The sequence below is a fragment of the Gadus macrocephalus genome, chromosome 3 (assembly GCF_031168955.1).
Source record: "Gadus macrocephalus chromosome 3, ASM3116895v1".
Classification (NCBI taxonomy): Eukaryota; Metazoa; Chordata; class Actinopteri; order Gadiformes; family Gadidae; genus Gadus; species Gadus macrocephalus.
The window spans coordinates 25,560,345-25,579,352 of NC_082384.1; the positions used below are offsets into that span (position 1 = coordinate 25,560,345).

A 19,008-nucleotide genomic window follows, 5' to 3' on the forward strand; every position below is an offset into this window, starting at 1 on the left:
ACACCTAATGCAGTTACACCTCCGAGCCGTGGTCGGCGGTGTCATCGAGCTGGTCCTCCATTTCATTCCGCGTTTCTATCAGACGAAGACGTCCCTCTGCATCATTTCAGTTTCGGTTGAATCATTCTTGCACAACAACAAGGAAGAGGAAGTCTTCTTCGTAAGCGGCGGCAGACGTTTCTGGTACTATGTCGCTGACCGGACTATGACAGCCCCCCCGACGTGACGCCATGCCTCTGCTCATCAAGAACAGAGAGTTCGACCGACCCAGCACCACGGGGGAGCTGTTCGACAGATGCCCCCACCTGCAGGTAGGTCTTCCTCAGATGCCCCCATGTGGCAACATCTGCAATCAATACATCGTATTGAGGCACGCTTGTGTCCCGATCTTCAAGTGTTGCTGTACTCTGAAGCAGGTGTTTAGAATAGATCACTGCCCTTTTTTTAGAAGTGGTCTGATTGACAGGTTGGCACCATGCCACTAGGATGGGGGGGGGGGTCGGGTTCAAGCCCCTTCAAGGAACCTCAGAATAAGGGCAGCGCAATACAACTGGCTTATTAGTAGTAAACCAAACACGTCTGTTTTGTTCTGTTTTCTTTCCTGGATATCGTTTTTACAGGAGAATGCTAAAGCGTTTTGTTCCAAACCACTTGTTGACGTGGACGTCAAGTGCCTCTTGTATGTCCAGCAGAGAGAGTATGCGGCCACAGTACCGTCTGATCGTAAGGGTACACCTGAACCTGAATGTTTATAAATGTGTTGTTCACAAATTCACCTTCATCCAACATGTACAACACGCCATGCACAATGATCTACACTAGATCACGATCATGTGGCAGCTTGAGCTTCAGTCGGTAGAGCGTGTTGACGCCTCACCCTGACTGCTCCTGACGAGCTGGCTGTCACCTTGCGTGGCTGACACCGCCGTCGTTGTGTGAATGTGTGCATGAAAGAGTGAATGTGAGGCCATACTGTAAAGGGTTTAAATGCAGTCCATTTACCATGACTGTTATTATCCCTCGGTTGCGCTCTAACCCAGATGCTGTCTCGGTCCTCGGATCTGATGATGCCACCACCTGCCACTTGGTCGTGGTGCGACACACAGGTACCAGCCTCCGCCCGCTGCGTCTCCACAGTCTCATCTCTGCGGTGTGTCAGTGGAGTGGAGCATCATCAAGTTGTCCTCTTGTTGTTTGTCAGGCAGCGGAGCCGTTTGCCTCGCTCATTGCGACGGCTCTAGCACCTGGAGCGAAGTCCCCCTTATTGTGCGAGCTGTCACGTCCCTCTCCCACCGTAGCAAGGAGGGCAGGTTCGAAACCACCCACCCTACACACCTTAAAGCTGCTCCGGGCTGCACTTTAACTTCATGCTTCTCCTGGCTTCCGTCTCTCAGCTGACGCCCGCCTCCACTCAGATTCACTTCCTGCTATTCCTTCTTTTCTTTTTATAATAGTCGTTTGAATACATGTATGGATGGAATGACACCAATATGCCTCAAAGGTAGAATGAGCAGCACAATGTTCAAGTAACTTTGTTGGACTATTCCAAAGTCTTTTTTTCCAAACCCACAATAAATGAGCCATAAAGAAGTAAAGGTTTCCCAGTGAGAGGCTTTAGATGTGTGCAGTATTAACAGTCTCTAACAGAGAGCTGCGCGCTACAGAGGGATGTGATCGTGTCTGCTGTCTCCTCTTCTGTTGCAGACTGGAGCTCCACCTGGTGGGGGGGTTCAACGACGAGTCAAAGACCTCCCAGAAGCTCAGCCTTAGCCTACTGGGTAGGACGGGTTGACATTCTGGGAGTTCAGCAAACGGAAAGGGACTTACATAAGTCCATTAGTCTGAAGATAGAGAAACAATGTATCAATATATCTCTGTCGGTAGAGTAAGGATGTTCATAGAACCAACCACTAGATTCTACACTAAGGCCCCGTCCACACGATTTCATGGCGAACCGCAAAGGTCTTGTACGGTTCGGCCTTCCGTCCACACGAAGCCGGCGAATCCGCTGACCGAAACCGCAAACTTCTGAAACCACCCTCGGAGGTGGTTTCAAATCTACCCGGTTTCGTTTTGGATTCGTGTGGACGCCTGAAACCGACTGAAACCGTAAACCATGACGTCATCGGCCCACCCCTCGACCTCCTAGCCAATGACTGTTAAGCCCGCGGAGTCTCAGAAATCACAACAACAAGGATTTCTGTAGCAGAAGCAGCGCCCCTTATGGGCCTGGAATGTGTACTACAGCGTTTCTACAGATCTACCCGGTTTCGCTTGACTCCGTCTTTACGGAGATACTCCGAAACCGGATAGATCGAAACCGTAACGGTTTCGCCCGTTTCGGCTTCGTGTGGACGGGGCCTAAGCTAAGTTAAAATGGGTCCACTCCGTGCCCAATTAACATACCCAATAAAATGTTTTTTATAATTGATCTTACAGCCACGTTCCACAAGCAGAAAGAGGTCATTCATCTGGAGACATGCTGCATTACAGGTAAACATAGCCTATGACCTTTTAACCTTTTAACCTCAGTGTCTGTCTATATTCTTATACATATAGATTCTTGATCTGATTTCACCTTGTTCTCGCCGACACCGATAGAAATGAACGACGTGATGGTGGAAGGAAACCACCGCCCTGTGGTCTATGGAATAGGTAATAACACTCTGTAATAAAAGCCTGCTTAGAGTTGTTCCGATACCAGTATTGGAAATGTCTCTGATACTGCCTAAAATGCAGTATCGGGTATAGGCGAGTGCGCAAATCTATGCACCGATCAGATACCATCACGTGACTAGCTCCTTTACCACACAGAGAACATCACAAACACTTCGGTGTTATGCTGCTTTGTTGCTAACGGTCGGAGGAGGAAAGTCGGAATTGGAAACGCGTCTTCTCCGACCTGCGTGCGTTCGAGCTTCCAAATCGGATAACATGGATGCATGGAAGCTTAACTACAAGAATGCACATGTATTATTATAAATAATAATTATAAATGTAAATGATTCTAGTAAGTTAACCGACTATATTGCTGGCATCTTAAGAGAACCCTTCAACTGTTAGAAGTTACAATGCTGGACGCCGTATCGGTATAAACTCGGTATCGGCTGATACTAAAGTTCAGGAATCAGAATCGGTAAAATACCTCCAGAGATGGGGACGTCTGTAGTGACCCGCTGTGGGTCCACCCGGCGTGTTGTCCGGGGGTTGATGTGTGCCTCTGGGTCCGGGTCCAGGGGTGAACGTGAACACTGGGGAGCTGTTCCCCGCCTCCTTCCCTCAGAAAGGCCCCGCGGAGGAGCTGCGGTCCGCTCGGACCTTCACCGGAGGACAGGTACTCAACACCGGGGCCGTCATCACTGACATGGGGTCAGGGCTTTCATCGTAGATCAGGACCTCTGCCTCTCTCTGTAGGGCGCTCTATGGGTGATCTATAGAGTATGGTAGGGTGCTCTATAGAGTATGGTAGGGTGCTCTATAGAGTATGGTAGGGTGCTCTATAGAGTATGGTAGGGTGCTCTATAGAGTATGGTAGGGTGCTCTATAGGTGATCTATAGAGTATGGTAGAGTGCTCTATAGAGTATGGTAGGGTGCTCTATAGGTGATCTATAGAGTGAGAGGTAGGGTGCTCTATAGGTGATCTATAGAGTATGGTAGGGTGCTCTATAGGTGATCTATAGAGTGAGGGGTAGGGTGCTCTATAGGTGATCTATAGAGTATGGTAGGGTGCTCTATAGGTGATCTATAGAGTGAGAGGTAGGGTGCTCTATAGATGATCAGGCCTTCCCTTCGCTTCCCATCGCGGTCGTGAGCGATTGTCTGCGTTGTTACAAACTAGACCTACCGCACTCGTTATTTATCTGGGTAGAGAGCCACTCACCTAATGTCTGTCCCTACTTGGTGCGTTGAATTTGAGGCATGTTCCTAAACTTTCCCTGGGTGAATTCAATCGTACCTACCTGGGGGGGTACTCACCGCAGGTCCACAGCCACCGTAAGCCCCCCCTCAGTGAACCGTCAGTCGAGGTGACCGGCCTGCTCTTTGAATCCAGTCGTTTGAATCCAGTTTCCCCGTGTATTTACAACCCTAAAGTTCTCTCATTGTAGTGTCTTGAACCAAACCGTGCGTCGTCTGTGTTGAACACACAAACTTGGAGTCTCACCTGTGGAGAGCCACCTCCAGACTCTCTACCCACTCTCACTTCCTGAGACTCACCTGCCGCCTCAACTGTTGCTATTTAGCGCTAATGAGCGCCTCAACAGCGCCCCCTCTGGGTGATGGCAGTACTGACCCTAACCATAAGCACTCGCTTACCCTATTCCTAATTTCGTAACAAAAAATTATAAGAGAGAGAGAGAGAGAGAGAGAGAGAGAGAGAGAGAGAGAGAGAGAGAGAGAGAGAGAGAGAGAGAGAGAGAGAGAGAGAGAGAGAGAGAGAGAGAGAGAGGAGAGAGAGAGAGAGAGAGAGAGAGAGAGAGAGAGAGAGAGAGAGAGAGAGAGAGAGAGTCAAAACAAGTGTTTGATTTCTAGATGGTTGACATCTACGACTCGAGTCGCGGCCTGGTGAAGATCGGTCCGTGTAAGTGGTCCGGAGATCTGGACATCGCCTTCTGGATGTCCCAGAGCGACGACATCATCCTGAAGGTAACGGTCTGAAAGGCTACGGTCAACACCGTTAAGGCATCCTTTGCATTGCATTCAGGGCATTTAGCAGACGCTTCTATCCACAGCGACTTACAATAAGAACATTTGTCAGAAGAAAGGAACAACAATATATCGGTCGGTACAGTAAGGATGTTCATAGAACCGAGCACTAACCATCACTAGGTTAACCCATTCCCCGTCCACAACAGAGATAGCCTAGCTAGGATAAGACGCTACACAATGCTAAGTTCTATTTTTAAGTACCAGGACGTACAACACACAATCAGTGCGTACAATAAGTGCCAGGACGTACTAGGATAAGACGCTATGTTTTCCAAGTGCTGCTGGCGTATCGACCGACCTCCCTGCCCCCCCCCCCCCCCCCCCCCCACAGTTCCTGTCCACCTCGCCCACGGCGGAGCCGCCCCACTTTGTGCAGCACATGAAGTCCACCATCGCCTTCCTCCTGCGCCACCCCAGCTCTGACGCCCTGTTCCCGGGCGGACAGCCGCAGTGCTACAGCCGGGCGGCGCAGGGGGCCTGGGCCCAGTGCCCCCCCGAGTGACACCCCGACACCGACCCACAAACCCCTCCTGCTGGGGAACCCCGTCACGGGATCAGGACAGTGTTGCCTCTTCGCTCTCTGAAGACACTGTGACCTCTGACCTCTGACCCCCCCCCCCCCCCGAATGCCATGTCTCAGTCTTTTGTGTTTCTTTGTGTTTTTATAAATATTGTTCTTGCTGTTGGAGTGGAACTCAATGAAAGACTTGGTACGTACGTGCGTGTCGGTACGTGCGTGTCGGTACGTGCGTGTCGGTACGTGCGTGTCGGTACGTGCGTGTCAGTACGTGCGTGTCGGTACGTGCGTGTCAGTACGTGCGTGTCGGTACGTGCGTGTCAGTACGTGCGTGTCGGTACGTGCGTGTCAGTACGTGCGTGTCGGTACGTGCGTGTCGGTACGTGCGTGTCCGTGCGTGCGTGTCCGTGCGTGCGTGTCGTTACGTGCGTTGTTTCGGTGCGACCAATATGGAGTTTTAAGGTTTCACTGGCCGGCTCCAGTGCAGAGAGTTAAAATGACAAAAGCCTAATGTCTGCAGTCCCGATGCCATCGCAATAAAAGTCTTACTGTACCTGTTCAGTCGTTGCCGATTTGTTTTCGGATATATTGAGTATATCAAGACAATATCTACATTCCCCCAAATTGTTGCTGGGATCTGAATACTCAGTATAGTTACTGACTGCTTTATAACTTTGCATAAATAAGCAAATCATGACAGTTAAACCACAGCTATGTAGGTATAACTGTAAATCGTGACAACGTCAATATATATATGGCCTGTTAAGCCCTTTGATACTACCTGTTAAGGGCTTTACAAATAAACTTTCAATTTATACACAGGCTTAATAAATTCAATATTTATTCTCCATAATGTAATTTGTATTTATGAATGTAGCTTGTCCATTTATCATTTCAATCAGTTGGCCCCGCCCTCGACGTGCTCGTGACGCGCCGTTTTACGCACAACCGCCAGCGGCGCTCTGCTGTCCAGAACACCTTCACCAGTCCTCTGCACCGGCTACCGACGCGCTCACACACTCATCGTTTTAAGTGTTTCTTACGGTAGGCCCATGCAGTTATTCGCTGTACTATACACGGCCTTTTTCTTTCTTATTAAAAGAGAATGTGAAGCATATGGGGAATGCTGTGCGACCGACCGCTGAATGATTTCTATGTTCTGTGGAGAGGATCGTTCCTACGGTTAGGGAGTCGTTTCGTTTCGCTTTATACGTTTACCATCTCCTCCATCCGAGAATATGGTGAACGCATTGGTGAGGCAAGTGAGACGGTTCCCATGGGTGACCAACGTGACCATGTACGGATGCCTTTTCGCCGGAGGAGACTTCGTACATCAGTTATTCACACGGAAGGAGAAGGACATTGACTGGAGACACACTCGGAATGTGGCCCTCATCGCCTTCAGCTTCCACGGGAACTTCAACTTCTTCTGGATGCGCTTCTTGGAGCGGAGCTTCCCCGGGAACTCCGCCCGGATGGTCGTGCGTAAACTGCTCCTGGACCAGACCACCGCGGCGCCGCTGGTTACCTCCGTGTTCTACACAGGTCGGTACAGACTGAGAGAGCAGTGGGTTACATTATGGTAGTAAAGAACTCTTTACAGACGTTTCATATTCAACAACATCAGTCACTTTGTTAAATAGGCCTACGAGTTAAAAACCAAATAACCAAATGGACCTTGAACAATATATCCAATAACTCACTCATTATACTGTATATATATTGTTATATAGGCCTAAGGTCACACACAGCTTAACTCAGTTTCCAAAGAGAGCACAGAAAATGTAAATTAATAATAACAATCGGTAATGTATCGATATATATGTGTGTTTTTTATGTCTTAATTTTGTGAACGCGTTTGATGTTTGGATCAGGAATGAGCGTCTTGGAGGGGAAACCGGACATCTTTGAGGACTGGAGAGAGAAGTTCCTGAACACCTATAAGGTGAGAGGAGGAGAAACATCCGGTCTGGTGATCATAAACCACAGGGGGCCAAGCAGGGAGGAGGGGGATCCGGGGGGGAGACCCCGGAATGTTTGATACCCCAGAATGTCGGGGTATCAATCTTTCTGTCTCCCTAAACTCAACTTTTAGCCCATTTTGAGATTGATCTAAGGATATAATAATCGTACCAGTTTTTCAGCAAAGGCACAGGGGACATCGCCACAGGCTACTTGGCCGATGTCTAACTTTAGTATCTACTTAAGTAGTTCCACATTTATATAGTAATCTCTTATGTTTGTTAAAATACCAAATGACAATCAAAATAATTTGAAGAATTTTAGGATGAAGTTCCAGTATTTTGTGTTTGTGTTAATTTTTTAAGTCTTTATTTACACTATACCCTTTATATTTCGATATCTTTTACTTTATTTGGGTATGGGCATGAGTAATGAGTAATGTAGTGTATGAGTAATGTAGTTACTTGTTATTTTAAACATGAACCGTACAGGAAGGAATGGGTGAAAGAACTGTAGGTCTGGCAAAAGATCAGAATAGTCCGAATGGACTCAAATACCACAATACATAGCTTGAGTCTAATGATCAACAGATATGAGTAACTTGATACTAAAGTGACTGAACCTGATTCGTCTTTCCTTTCAGACTGGACTGATGTTCTGGCCCTTCGTGCAGGTAAAAGTGAGACAGTAGCTCAGGAGGCAGAGCGGGTCGGCTGGTAACCTGAAGGTTGCTAGTTTGACCCCCGGCTCCTCCTAGCTGAGTGTCGAGGTGTCCCTGAGCGAGACGCCTCACCCTGACTGCTCCTGACCAGCTGGCTGTCGCCCTGAGGGGTCGACTCCGTGGTCGGCGTGTGAATGTGTGAATGAGTGGTTGTGAGTTGCTTTGGATAAAAGCTTCAGCAAAAATGTAATACAAAAATGTAAATGTAAATGAAAAAATCACTGATCTATTGATATAATGAATGTGTGGGTAAAGCAGGAAGGACGATCAATGTAACGTCTACACGTTGTGCCGCTCAGAATATCAGCCGCGCTTATCTAAGTAATGCAACTTTCACGCGCACCAGAATACTTTAAGTGGAATCCACCACGTGACGCCATCCGTCTGGTAGCATGCTGTCCGTCAAGGCTGACGGACAGCCTCGTGCTGAGTGACATCTGGGCAGCTGAGTGACAGCTCCATGCTGCTCTGTTTCAGGGTCCCCACGATGGCTCTGTTAAGGATCTTTTCACACCACACATAACTACAATTACTACTGTGTTTGTAATACAATTACTAGTTCGCTATTTTAAGCGCTTGCCAGCAGTAAAAAAAAAAACGAAGAATAATCTTTCTTTGTGCACCCAATGGGACACAAAAAATAGGATCTGAATGTTGGTGCTTAAATTTAAGCGCTTATTAATAACAATATTCAAAATTAAAGTGGCTCCATCTCATACATTACAACTATCGGATTTAAAAAATAGCATTGGACACCTGATCTACTATGAGGATTATTACTGAGACTACAGGAACTATTGTGAATATTTTCCGAGGATAAACTTGAGTCCTACACAAAACAACATGGGCAGAGCTTCTGCGTCTGAGTGTGTGTCCTTAGTGTGTGAACTTTGCCCTGATGCCCCTAGGGGCAGAGCGGGTCGGCTGGTAACCTGAAGGTTGCTAGTTTGACCCCCGGCTCCTCCTAGCTGAGTGTCGAGGTGTCCCTGAGCGAGACGCCTCACCCTGACTGCTCCTGACCAGCTGGCTGTCGCCCTGCGGGGCTGACTCCGCCGTCGGGGGGTGATGAGTGATGAATGGGTGAATGGGAGGAAATGTTGTGAAGCACTTTGAGTGGCCCCTAGTTAGAACAGCGCTGTATAAATGCAGTCCAGTCCGTTTACCATTGACCTCTCTTCTGTGTGTCCTCGGTGTGTGAACTCCGCCCTGGTACGCCTGACCTCCTGTAACCGTGTGTGTGGTGTGTGTCCGTCCTCCTCAGTGTGTGAACTTCGCCCTGGTGCCGCTCTACGTGCAGACCTCCTTCACCGGCTGCTGTGCCTTCGTCTGGGCCACCTTCCTCTGCTTCTCGCGGCAGAGCGGCGACGGTACGGCCAGCGCCGCCCTGGCCTGGATCTCCGGCCCCCTGGGCCGCCGCGCTGAGGCGGGGGGGGCCGGGGGCCCGCAGAGGGGGGCCACCTCTGAAGGAGAAGAGGAGGTTCAGCTCAGGGAGGAACGGGCGGTGGAGGCTGGAAACACAAAGGCCAACTGAGGAGAGCTGGAGCCGGTACCGCGCGGCCGACGTAATGAATCGTGGTCGAGATTAGAGTTGTTTATCCGATACCGATACCAGGATCGGGAATTCCTCCGATACTGCCCAAAATACAGTATCGGGTACGCAAGTCTATGTGCCGATCCGCTACCGTCACATGACTAATTGACTACACAGAGAACATCGCAAACACTACGGTGTTATGCTGCATTCGTTAACGGTCGGAGGTGGAAAGTCGGAACGGGAAACGTGTCATCTCTGTGTGTTTGAGACACCATGTTGGAAAACCATGGGTGCATGGACGCCTAACTACATGAATATAAATGTATTCTGAAAGTCAACAGTAAGTGAACCGGCAGAGTAAGAGAACCCTTCAATAAGAACAAGTGCTATCAGTAGTTACAATGCTAGATGCTGTATCGGTATATACTCTGTATCGGCCGATACTCAAGTTCAGGAATCTGAAAAAATTATATCGGAACATCTCTAGTTGAAATCTGTCTATCCAGGTGTGGTTTGTGTGATTTAATGTAAAGCAGTAATTTAATGTATTGAGTTGAATGCCTTGACGCTTCAACACGTAACCTCATCCAGCCTTTCTCTACAGATGAAGGAGGTGCTCTCTAAGACAGTGCTAAAGCAGCTCTGCGTCACTGCAATAGTAAAGTAAAAGGTTGTTGGTGTTCCAATATTGAAATATAATTATAAAGGCCGACTTTGTATAAAACAGAAACTTTGGAAAGTGTGTTTCCACTGTGTGGAGTGGCAGCTATCTCAATTCAGCTGGATAGATTTAATCTGATAATATATATGATATTAATATAATGTTGTTTTGTATTTGTATATAACATTCCATTCGTTCCTAGCCCAGTTCAGACCAAAGATTCACCTTGCAACGGCTTGCAACTCGCAACTCCTTGCAACTCCTTGCAACGCCTTGCAACGCCTTGCAACGAGACGGGCTGCGACGTTCTAAAACTGGGCAGTTCACACCGGCTGCAACGCGCTGCAACGGGCTGCGACGCTAGGTGGTTTCCATAGCAACTGTGAACGCTCTGGCACAGCTGAGAGCCGCAACATCATCATTTGCGTAGGTTAGGGATTAGTTAGGTTTGCGATTAGTTAGGTTTGCAATTAGTTTTCTTTTTATTTTACTTGAGAGTAGGCTAGAGTTACTAAGTTTTGTCATTCTCCACTACATCTGCATTGGAGTAAATAGCTGGAGTTTACAGTTAGTTTAAATTACCCGTTGTTGGATACATTGCATTTTCCGTTAGTTGAATTTCAGATTGATCTGTCTTAGTTCACCATCGGCTCAACTACTTGGAGATGGATAACTTAATTATAAACAGGCCTAATTTTGTTAGTGAGAGTGAAATGGTCGCAGTTTTTGCTGTGGCTTTAAACATGAAAAGGAGAAGACGGCGAGTTATAAAGCCAAGAATATGGAGCCGCAGTTGGGTACTTCAGCGGCAGAAACAGGGTGCCTACGCCAATCTGGACAACTCACATCTGACGTCGGCTCGATTTCGGATCTTTTTAAGCTGGAGTGGACAGTACGGTACCGGTGTTGTGTCGAGATCTGTTTCCCCGTCGAGATGTGTTTCCCCTAGTCCCCGCCCCCGTCCGAAATTACCCGAAAAGGCCCTCTGTTCCATAGGAAAGGAGGCTCACACATCTTTCAAATTCATACTGCTGACTTATTTACCCACAAGAGATAAGTGCTGTGATTTTCAGGCTGATATCATTCAATTTGACCATTTAGAACAGGGGGAACGCATCCTGACAGCTTGGAATATTACTGTCAGATACTGTTCCCCCTCTGTTCCATAGGAAAGGAGGCTCACACATCTTTCAAATTCATACTGCTGACTTATTTCCCCACAACAGATAAGTGCTGTGATTTTCAGGCTGATATAATTCAATTTGACCATTTAGAACAGGGGGAACGCATCCTGACAGTCATTATCTGGGACTAGGGGAAACACATCTCGACGGGGAAACAGATCTCGACACAACACCGGGACGGAGTAAGGCCGTGACGTACAAGTTGTTCTGTGCTGTGATTGGCTGAAGAGGAATAGTTAAATCGCCGCGTTCTAAAACTGGACCTTGCGATTTGACATGTTCAATCTCTGGCGACTCCTTGCAACGCCTTGCGACGCCTTGCAACTCCTTGCAACGGCTTGCAACGACCCGTTCACACCGCCCCTGCGACGTTCTAAAACCGTCTCGTTGCAAGCCGTTGCAAGGTGAATCTTTGGTCTGAACTGGGCTGGGCAGGGGGCGGTGTGAACGGGTCGTTGCAAGCCGTTGCAAGGAGTTGCAAGGCGTCGCAAGGCGCCAATCACAGCACAGAACAACTTGTACGTCACGGCCTTACACCGTACTGTCCACTCCAGCATAAAAAGATCCGAAGATGGCAGACTTCTGGTCCGAGGAGAGGGAGGAGAAATTAATTCGGTTGCTGGAGGATCAACCTGTCCTATACGACGTTGGCAGCAAGGGGTACAGCAACAGGGACAGCAAGAGGAGAGCGTGTTGTGACATTGCGGTGGCAATTGGTGTATCCGGTAAGGAGGCGATAGGCCTACTTTGTTTTTCTTTTCTGTTACTTTTTCCTTTCCTTGTTTCCTGTTTTTATTTTCGTTTCATAAAGGCATAGCTTAGGCTGTAGGCCTAATATATAGGCTTATTAAATACAAGTTGTAGATGCTAACGGTATTTATCTTTGTTTCTGAAGAACGATTGTAGATAACGTTAGGCTCGAGCTGATTTACAGTTATTTTAACGGGACCAACGGTTCCCAACGGTATCTCAGTATCTTTATATTTTTTCTATATGTATGTTTCCTGTGTAAAAACAAGGGACTAAAAATGCCTATTGGAAAGCGGGTAGGCTTAATAAATAAATATTTACTGCTGGTAATAGGCCTACTCCATCCGCTAATGCTTTGTGGGGTCAAAGGTGATTGTAAAATAGTCTTTAGTTTAAAATGTGCGATGTTTTTTTGCTAACATTAGGCTACTGTCTTTTTCAGAAAAAGAGGTGGGCAAGAAAATCCACTCCCTCCGGACACAGTACAACAGGTACAGCAAGGCACCAGCTTCGGGGAGTGCCGGTGGGAGAACTGGCAGGCAGGACTGGGTACTAAGGAGGCTCTCTTTCCTGGAGCCATATATCAGGAAGAGAGCTTCTTCGTCCAACGTGGATGAAAAGGTATTTATTTAAAGTAAAACTTATCACACATATTGATTAACATTAACACATATATGGGCCTAGGTATCAAGAGTAGGCTAGAGTTACTGTGTCTTGTCATTCTTCACTACATCTGCATTGGAGTAAAAAGCTGGAGTTTACAGTTTGTTTAAATTACCCGTTGTTGGATACATTGCATTTCCTGTTAGTTAAATTTCAGTTCTATCTGTCTTTGTTTACAATCGGCTCAACTACTACTTGGAGATGGATAATAGAATAGGCTACATACAACTATATACAATTGATCTGTGCTGGAATATGAAATATAAAACAATTGAATATAATACAGCTTGATTATTAATAACACCCACACACATGATTAAATTTTGTCCCACTGCCATGCTACAGCACCAGCGTCTGAGCACATGTAATTGCAGAGGATGTCTCTGTTCCTCTTGGCCTGCAGAGTGGTGTTTGTGCTGCGTGGTAGTGCAGCCTGGGCATTGGACCATGTTCACCAGGGCCATCCCGCTCGCTGGGAAGCTGGGTGTAGCCATCACCACACTGGTCACGTAGGACATTGTGCAGCACGGTGCAGGCGAGGACAATCTTGTCCACAGTCTCTGGCTGCAGGTGGATTTTTGTGGTGAAGACACGCCAGCAGTTTGCTAGTATGCCAAAGGCATTTTCCACCACCCTCCGTGCTCTTGAAAGCCTGTAATTAGAGATATAATGGTATTATTTCTTCCTAGTAAGATAGTCAATACCAACATTTTAAACGTTGTTTTGTTACAATGTGCTGAATTGTTAAAAAAGTACTGAAAGCAACTAAATAGGCCTGTTTTTATGATTTTTAGAAGGATGAAAAATTCGACCACTATTGTCATTGAAACCGTTAATTGTTATATCCCCTACCGGTAATGGAAAATCCTCTGCTCCTTGGTGAGGCCGCGGCTAGAGTAGGGCTTCAGGATATACTCCTTGAGCGGGAAAGCCTCATCGGCCACTATGGTGTAGGGTGAGAGCAGCTCTGTACCAGAAAGTGGTGCAGGGTCGGGGATGTTGGCTGAGCCCCTGAAAACCCCACCATCAGACACCCTGCCGTTGCACCCCACATCCACATAAAGGAAGCGGTAGTTGCTGTCCACCAGGGCCATCAACACAACTGAGAAGCTGTGTTTATAGTTATAAAAAGTAGACCCTGAGGATGGTGGAGGGATAATTGAGATGTGTTTCCCATCCAAGGCACCAAGGCAGTTGGGAAATTGCCACTGGTCCTGGAATGAATCCCTTTGCCACCTTCTTCCACTCCTCTGTGGTGTTGGGGCACTGAAAAGCAAAGATAATTTTTTTAATAATGTGTCATTTGTATTGATCTATTATTTTTCTTTTACAGATTGTTGAAAGAGAGAGTGATGATGTGGAGCGGCTGGACGAGGAAGAGGACGTGGAAGTAGAGGAGAGCAGTGAACCCGAGGGACAAGGCAGCACCGGCCTCGTCCCTCAGGTTCAGAAGGTCGCAGGCGGTAAAAGAAAGAGGCAAACAGAAAAGCAAGAAGATGAGGTCCTAAGTGCATTTGGCAATTTTCTGAGAAACAGGATGGAACAGAGGGAGGAGGACACAATGTCAATCTTTTGTAAGAACCTCGAGATGAAAATGAGGCGAATCAAGGACCCAAATATTTTATTAGATTTAGAGCACCAGCTGGAGGAAGCCTGCTACCAGGCTTCACTCAAAGATAGAGACAACCAAGCCCCCCAAGGCACAGAAAGGAAAGGTAATCCCTGATAGTCACATCACTGTCAAATATCTCTGTGACGTCATCGAACACAAATGGGCGACGTTTTATTTGTGATGCAATGGTCTGCCATCCCAGCTACATCACCATGTGATCGCTTACACCATGATGAGATGGAAATGATCCTCGAAACACGTTATTTATTGAACAGGATAACTTACTGCTCAGCATTGATCTAATGTCACTTGGTGCGATTTATACAAGCCAAGAAATAATATATTTTTTAAATTTTATTGATGTAGAATAGTAATTTCAGATCATAAATATCAAGGGCTTTAACCATTTGAATTGGTGATGATAAAATAGAAAGGTTGTTCTGTGTTATAGCTCGATTTTGCAATCGGTACAGGTTATTTGCCAAATCTACATCAGTTCTGTTGGTTTCCAAATAAAACTCTAAACTCATCCAACCTCCTGTCTCTCTGTCTCTGAATGTAGATCAGGGAAACACACTGAAGTCCATCTTAGTCTGACGCTGATGTGAGATCAGCGTTTGGTTTGTCTTATTTTACTGTAGTGCTGAGCATACAGGTCAGCATCTTCTCTGTGGATAAGGCACTCTCTCTCTCTCTCTCTCTCTCTCTCTCCCCCTCTCTCTCTCTCGCTCTCTCTCTCCCCCCCCCCCCTCTCTCTCTCTCTCCCCCCCCTCTCTCTCTCTCTCTCTCAGTAAACTGAACTTCATGCAGCTATAAATAAAGCAGTGTGTGTGCATTCTGCAGCCCCCAGTGAGTACGCACTGACCCGGCCACAGAGACGCTCTATTCTTACCCCACTGTCGGCCTGTGTGTCTATGAAGGGGATTCACTACAGTCACAGGTCACAGGTCACATTGCAATGGTTAACATGTCTCTCTCGTCATTTTCTCTGAGCTCTGCAGCAAACACACACACACACACACACACACTCTCTCTCTCTCTCTCTCTCTCTCTCTCTCTCTCTCTCTCTCTCTCTCTCTCTCTCTCTCTCTCTCTACCCAAATAGGGATCTAATATGCTTTCAGTTGTTCATTATTGGGCTTGTCACCTTCCACGTATGTGTATTATTATCATAAAAAGAAGGTGTAGAATTGTCCTCATCAACTCTTACTTCGCCGCTGACTCAGTGCCAGTCTAGGGTGACTCCACCACAGACGGGATGAGTCGCTCTCCACACCTCATCAGCATCCAGCCCAACGCACTGCGTTGCAACTCTCGCGTGCTTTCCCTCCCCACGCCTCGCGGGATCTCATCCGGAGGCTGGGTGGTGAAGATGCTCAGAGACGCGGGTCGCTGCTGCTGGAGGAACCTTGTTACCAGGCGAAACTGAAGCTTCTAGAATCAGGGTCTAAAGATCAGAGAGCAGGTCGAGTCATCGTCAGAGAAGAGTTTGCAGTTACGCGATTTGGGTTTGGTGAATCCTGATCACATCGACGTCCCGATATGGAATTAAAGAAATCTATTTCGGATACGGAGCGCGCTTTGAGGAGCTACGGGGCCGTGTCCAACACAGCGTGGACCACAGACAAAGGTGAACAGATGCAATCATACACCGCTGGATACAATCACAATGTATGCCTCTTAATCAATGAAAAGGTTGTCATTCAAATTAATCGGGAAAAAAAAAATCTGCATGATGGCCTATTTTTACACCACTGGCTCTAACAATGTGTTCCTAATGGAGTTCATGCGGAACTAAAGGCCCTATTATTTAAGAAAAAAACAACAACACTATTTAACAAAGTCTGAGAACGCCTTGTTTCATTATGCTGCAGAAAACATGACTTCTGTAAGTGCACAGCATGGAGCATTTCTCAACTTGCTCTGTGTTGTGATGCAGCGGGCATGAGGCTGTGAGCCGGCTGCCAGTCATCAGATGTTTGTTTCGCTGATAAGGGGAAGCATCCCAAAGTTGAACCCTAGCGTCATATAAACCACATAGGACGTTTAAAATCTGTACATGTTTTTCAAGTGGACTCCTTGTGGTTCACTGGTTACAGTGAATATGAGCTGCAGGGTTTGGATAAAACGGAAACTAATTAATTCATCTCCAACGAGAAGGAAAACAGAGAGGCTATTTTTAGACGCAGACTGTATCGTAGCTGGTCTGAGGCCAGATTAGATGTATACAATGATATACGGAGAATAATCAGTCTGGCTGACTGTCTCTTTAGGAAAACCAATGACAAATACATGCAGACAATCAAATAAGTCCCAGCTGGAGACAATCTAACAATGCAGAAGTTAGGGAAACATAGATTAAGATCTCAATAATTTAAGACAATTTAGTTCACCATATTAATACTTAAAAATATGTCTTCAGCATGTGTGAGTATTTAGCATGAGTAATCACTCTGCTGTACTTTGTCAATACGTCCCGTACGTCTTTGCACGTGTTGTTATAATAATGATGTACTAACAGGGACAGACTCCCTGAACTACACTTTGGTTTCTTCATTATTAGTTGATAATTCGTTGTGACTTTTCTGATTCTCCACTTTCATCATTCAAAGGATGTCTTGATTTGACCATGGTAATGTATGTATTTATGTAAGTTGAATCAGTGAGTATGCGGAATGAATCCTTATATGATCTTCATTGAGGAAGAGGAAGAGGAGGGGGGGGGAGAGGGCTCGGTCAATCAGCATCTGCTGCCGTCACTGCATTGATCCGTGCACTTAGCAGGTCCCTCCGTGTGATTGGTCACTTGGCCCTGTCAGTCAGTCAGTCAGTCAGTCAGTCAGTCAGTCAGTCAGTCAGTCAGTCAGTCAGTCAGTCAGTCAGTCAGTCAGTCAGTCAGTCAGTCAGTCAGTCAGTCAGTCAGTCAGTCAGCCAGCCAGCCAGCTATTGGACAGGGCAGGTGTTTAACTCTGCTTTCCCGAGACAACGCCATCTCCAGAGATCGTACGCACATTCCTGTTCCTGCGTCTTATCGCCCTTTTCATATCGTCAGACAACCCCCGTCATCCTCATTGTCGGAGCAGTTAATTGGTCATGAAAAGCTTCAGTTAACAGCTTCTATTCGTAGCAGGTGTTAGTTTAGCGGCGTTGATGAACGGGCCTATTCTGAGATGAGTGATTCGCCCCGTGGCTCAGGTGAATCACTGCTCGTGTGCTTAGCGCCAATCTCCTCATTAACACCAAGGCTCCACTTGTAGAGAGAGCATGGATTAATGACAGACAGATTGAGTGGAGGCACTTTGAACGAAATACAGTCTTTAAGTAAGCCCTCTTAGACACACCAATAAAACAGTTATAGTGAAGCGGCCGATGTGAGTCTCCGCTGATCAACCTTTTTTTAAAAGGCATTCAGAAACATGACGGCGGTGGCATCTGGACACCGCACTGATCAGAGCCTTGCCGACCTTTCTCTGTTGCTTCTGCTGTTTCCCTCCTTCCTCCTCCTCGTGGCTTCGAGTCGTTTAACAGAAAACCGCGAATCCCAGCGACAGCGAGGGACCATCTGGGCTGTGATGGGGGGCTCCAGCAGACGGCCCCACGAGCCTTAAGGTGGAAGCTGACTTCCTGTTGTTTTTGTTTTTGTTCTCCTCCTCCTCCTCCTCCTCCTCTCTCCTCCTCCTCCTCCTCCTCCTCTTCCTCCTCCTCCTTCTCGCCTCCACCCCCTCGCCCCCTCGCCCCCTCCTCCCCTTTCCTCCTCCTCCCCTCACTCCTTTCTATCCTCCCTCTTCTCGCTCCTGCTCCCCCTCCTCCTCCTCCTCCCCCTTCTCTCCTCCTCCTCCCCCCCTCCCTCTCTCCTCCTCCCCTCCTCCCCTCCTCCTCCTCCCCTCTCCTCCCTCCCTCCTCCCCCTCCCCCAGGCCACTCTGACGTGTCCATGGCAGAGAGTACCATCTCCCCAGATGAGATCGAGGTGGAGATGAATCGTATCCAGAGGCTGAGAGAGGTTCTGGTGCGCCGCGAGTCCGAGCTGCGCTTCATGTGAGTTTGGCTCTGGGATGTACGCTGCAGTCCTGCTGTGTGTGTCACATCTAAACTGATCTCCATTCAGTTCTACTGTCTCTCTATTATTTTTTTATCACCTCTAACCTGGTCTCCATTAGGACGTTTTTCTTGATGTTCTTTTGCGTTGATTTTGTATTATTCATTAAAATGGGGACTCCATAAACATTTTCATGGATCTTGATTGATACTGTACAGAGATTTACGCAAGACGTTCCTTGGAAATCCTTTACACTTTTCCACAGGTGGTACATAGTAAAGGATTAGCCCCTCTGTGTGAATCTAAAAGTATAAATAAATAAATAATGTGCGTTACTCACAATGTAAAGTGTAAAGAAACGTCAAAGTCAGTCACTTATTTGCCTCATTCCTTGTACACCACGAAGCAGGAGTCTCTATGGCATCTGATACTCCAACCCAAACTCCTAACAGTGTCGGCATCAAACGTATTTATGGTCGCTGGTTTCCCGTATGGATTTTCCCATTAGTGCGACCAGTCAACGGAACGGGGAATCCTACCGGGGCCGGAAGTAACGTCACACTTTGGTGGGCCGTCGACCGGGGGGAGGGGGTTACACCCCCTTAACTTTAACGTCTGTCTAACAGAGACTCGTTTGTACCTTTCAAAAATACGTCTTT

The 19,008-nt window shown here is 47.2% G+C and overlaps 3 protein-coding genes across 3 annotated transcripts in view; all 3 read left to right on the forward strand.

The window, feature by feature from the left end:
• The first annotated feature begins 41 nt into the window (after nucleotides 1-41).
• ntan1 (N-terminal asparagine amidase) lies at nucleotides 42-5,786 on the forward strand. The gene is made up of 10 exons (XM_060046604.1): nucleotides 42-311; nucleotides 621-723; nucleotides 1,041-1,106; nucleotides 1,202-1,310; nucleotides 1,705-1,778; nucleotides 2,440-2,493; nucleotides 2,602-2,655; nucleotides 3,237-3,334; nucleotides 4,532-4,645; nucleotides 5,040-5,786. The coding sequence occupies exons 1-10, from the start codon at nucleotides 231-233 to the stop codon at nucleotides 5,208-5,210; spliced, it is 924 nt and encodes a 307-aa protein (XP_059902587.1). The 5' UTR covers nucleotides 42-230; the 3' UTR covers nucleotides 5,211-5,786.
• A 295-nt stretch (nucleotides 5,787-6,081) lies between these two features.
• Nucleotides 6,082-19,008, forward strand: part of LOC132454203 (uncharacterized) — a 16,235-nt gene continuing 3,308 nt past the window's right edge. The window contains exons 1-8 of the mRNA XM_060047423.1: nucleotides 6,082-6,770; nucleotides 7,100-7,170; nucleotides 7,831-7,860; nucleotides 9,170-9,436; nucleotides 14,034-14,163; nucleotides 15,847-15,942; nucleotides 18,228-18,348; nucleotides 18,802-18,815. Of these exons, the coding sequence (XP_059903406.1) occupies nucleotides 6,464-6,770; nucleotides 7,100-7,170; nucleotides 7,831-7,860; nucleotides 9,170-9,436; nucleotides 14,034-14,163; nucleotides 15,847-15,942; nucleotides 18,228-18,348; nucleotides 18,802-18,815 (1,036 nt within the window). The 5' untranslated portion in view covers nucleotides 6,082-6,463. The remainder of the gene's footprint in view (nucleotides 6,771-7,099; nucleotides 7,171-7,830; nucleotides 7,861-9,169; nucleotides 9,437-14,033; nucleotides 14,164-15,846; nucleotides 15,943-18,227; nucleotides 18,349-18,801; nucleotides 18,816-19,008) is intronic.
• LOC132453634 (uncharacterized) lies at nucleotides 11,804-14,846 on the forward strand. The gene is made up of 3 exons (XM_060046614.1): nucleotides 11,804-12,012; nucleotides 12,480-12,658; nucleotides 14,034-14,846. Exons 1-3 carry the CDS (start codon nucleotides 11,859-11,861, stop codon nucleotides 14,424-14,426), a joined length of 726 nt encoding a protein of 241 aa, XP_059902597.1. The 5' UTR covers nucleotides 11,804-11,858; the 3' UTR covers nucleotides 14,427-14,846.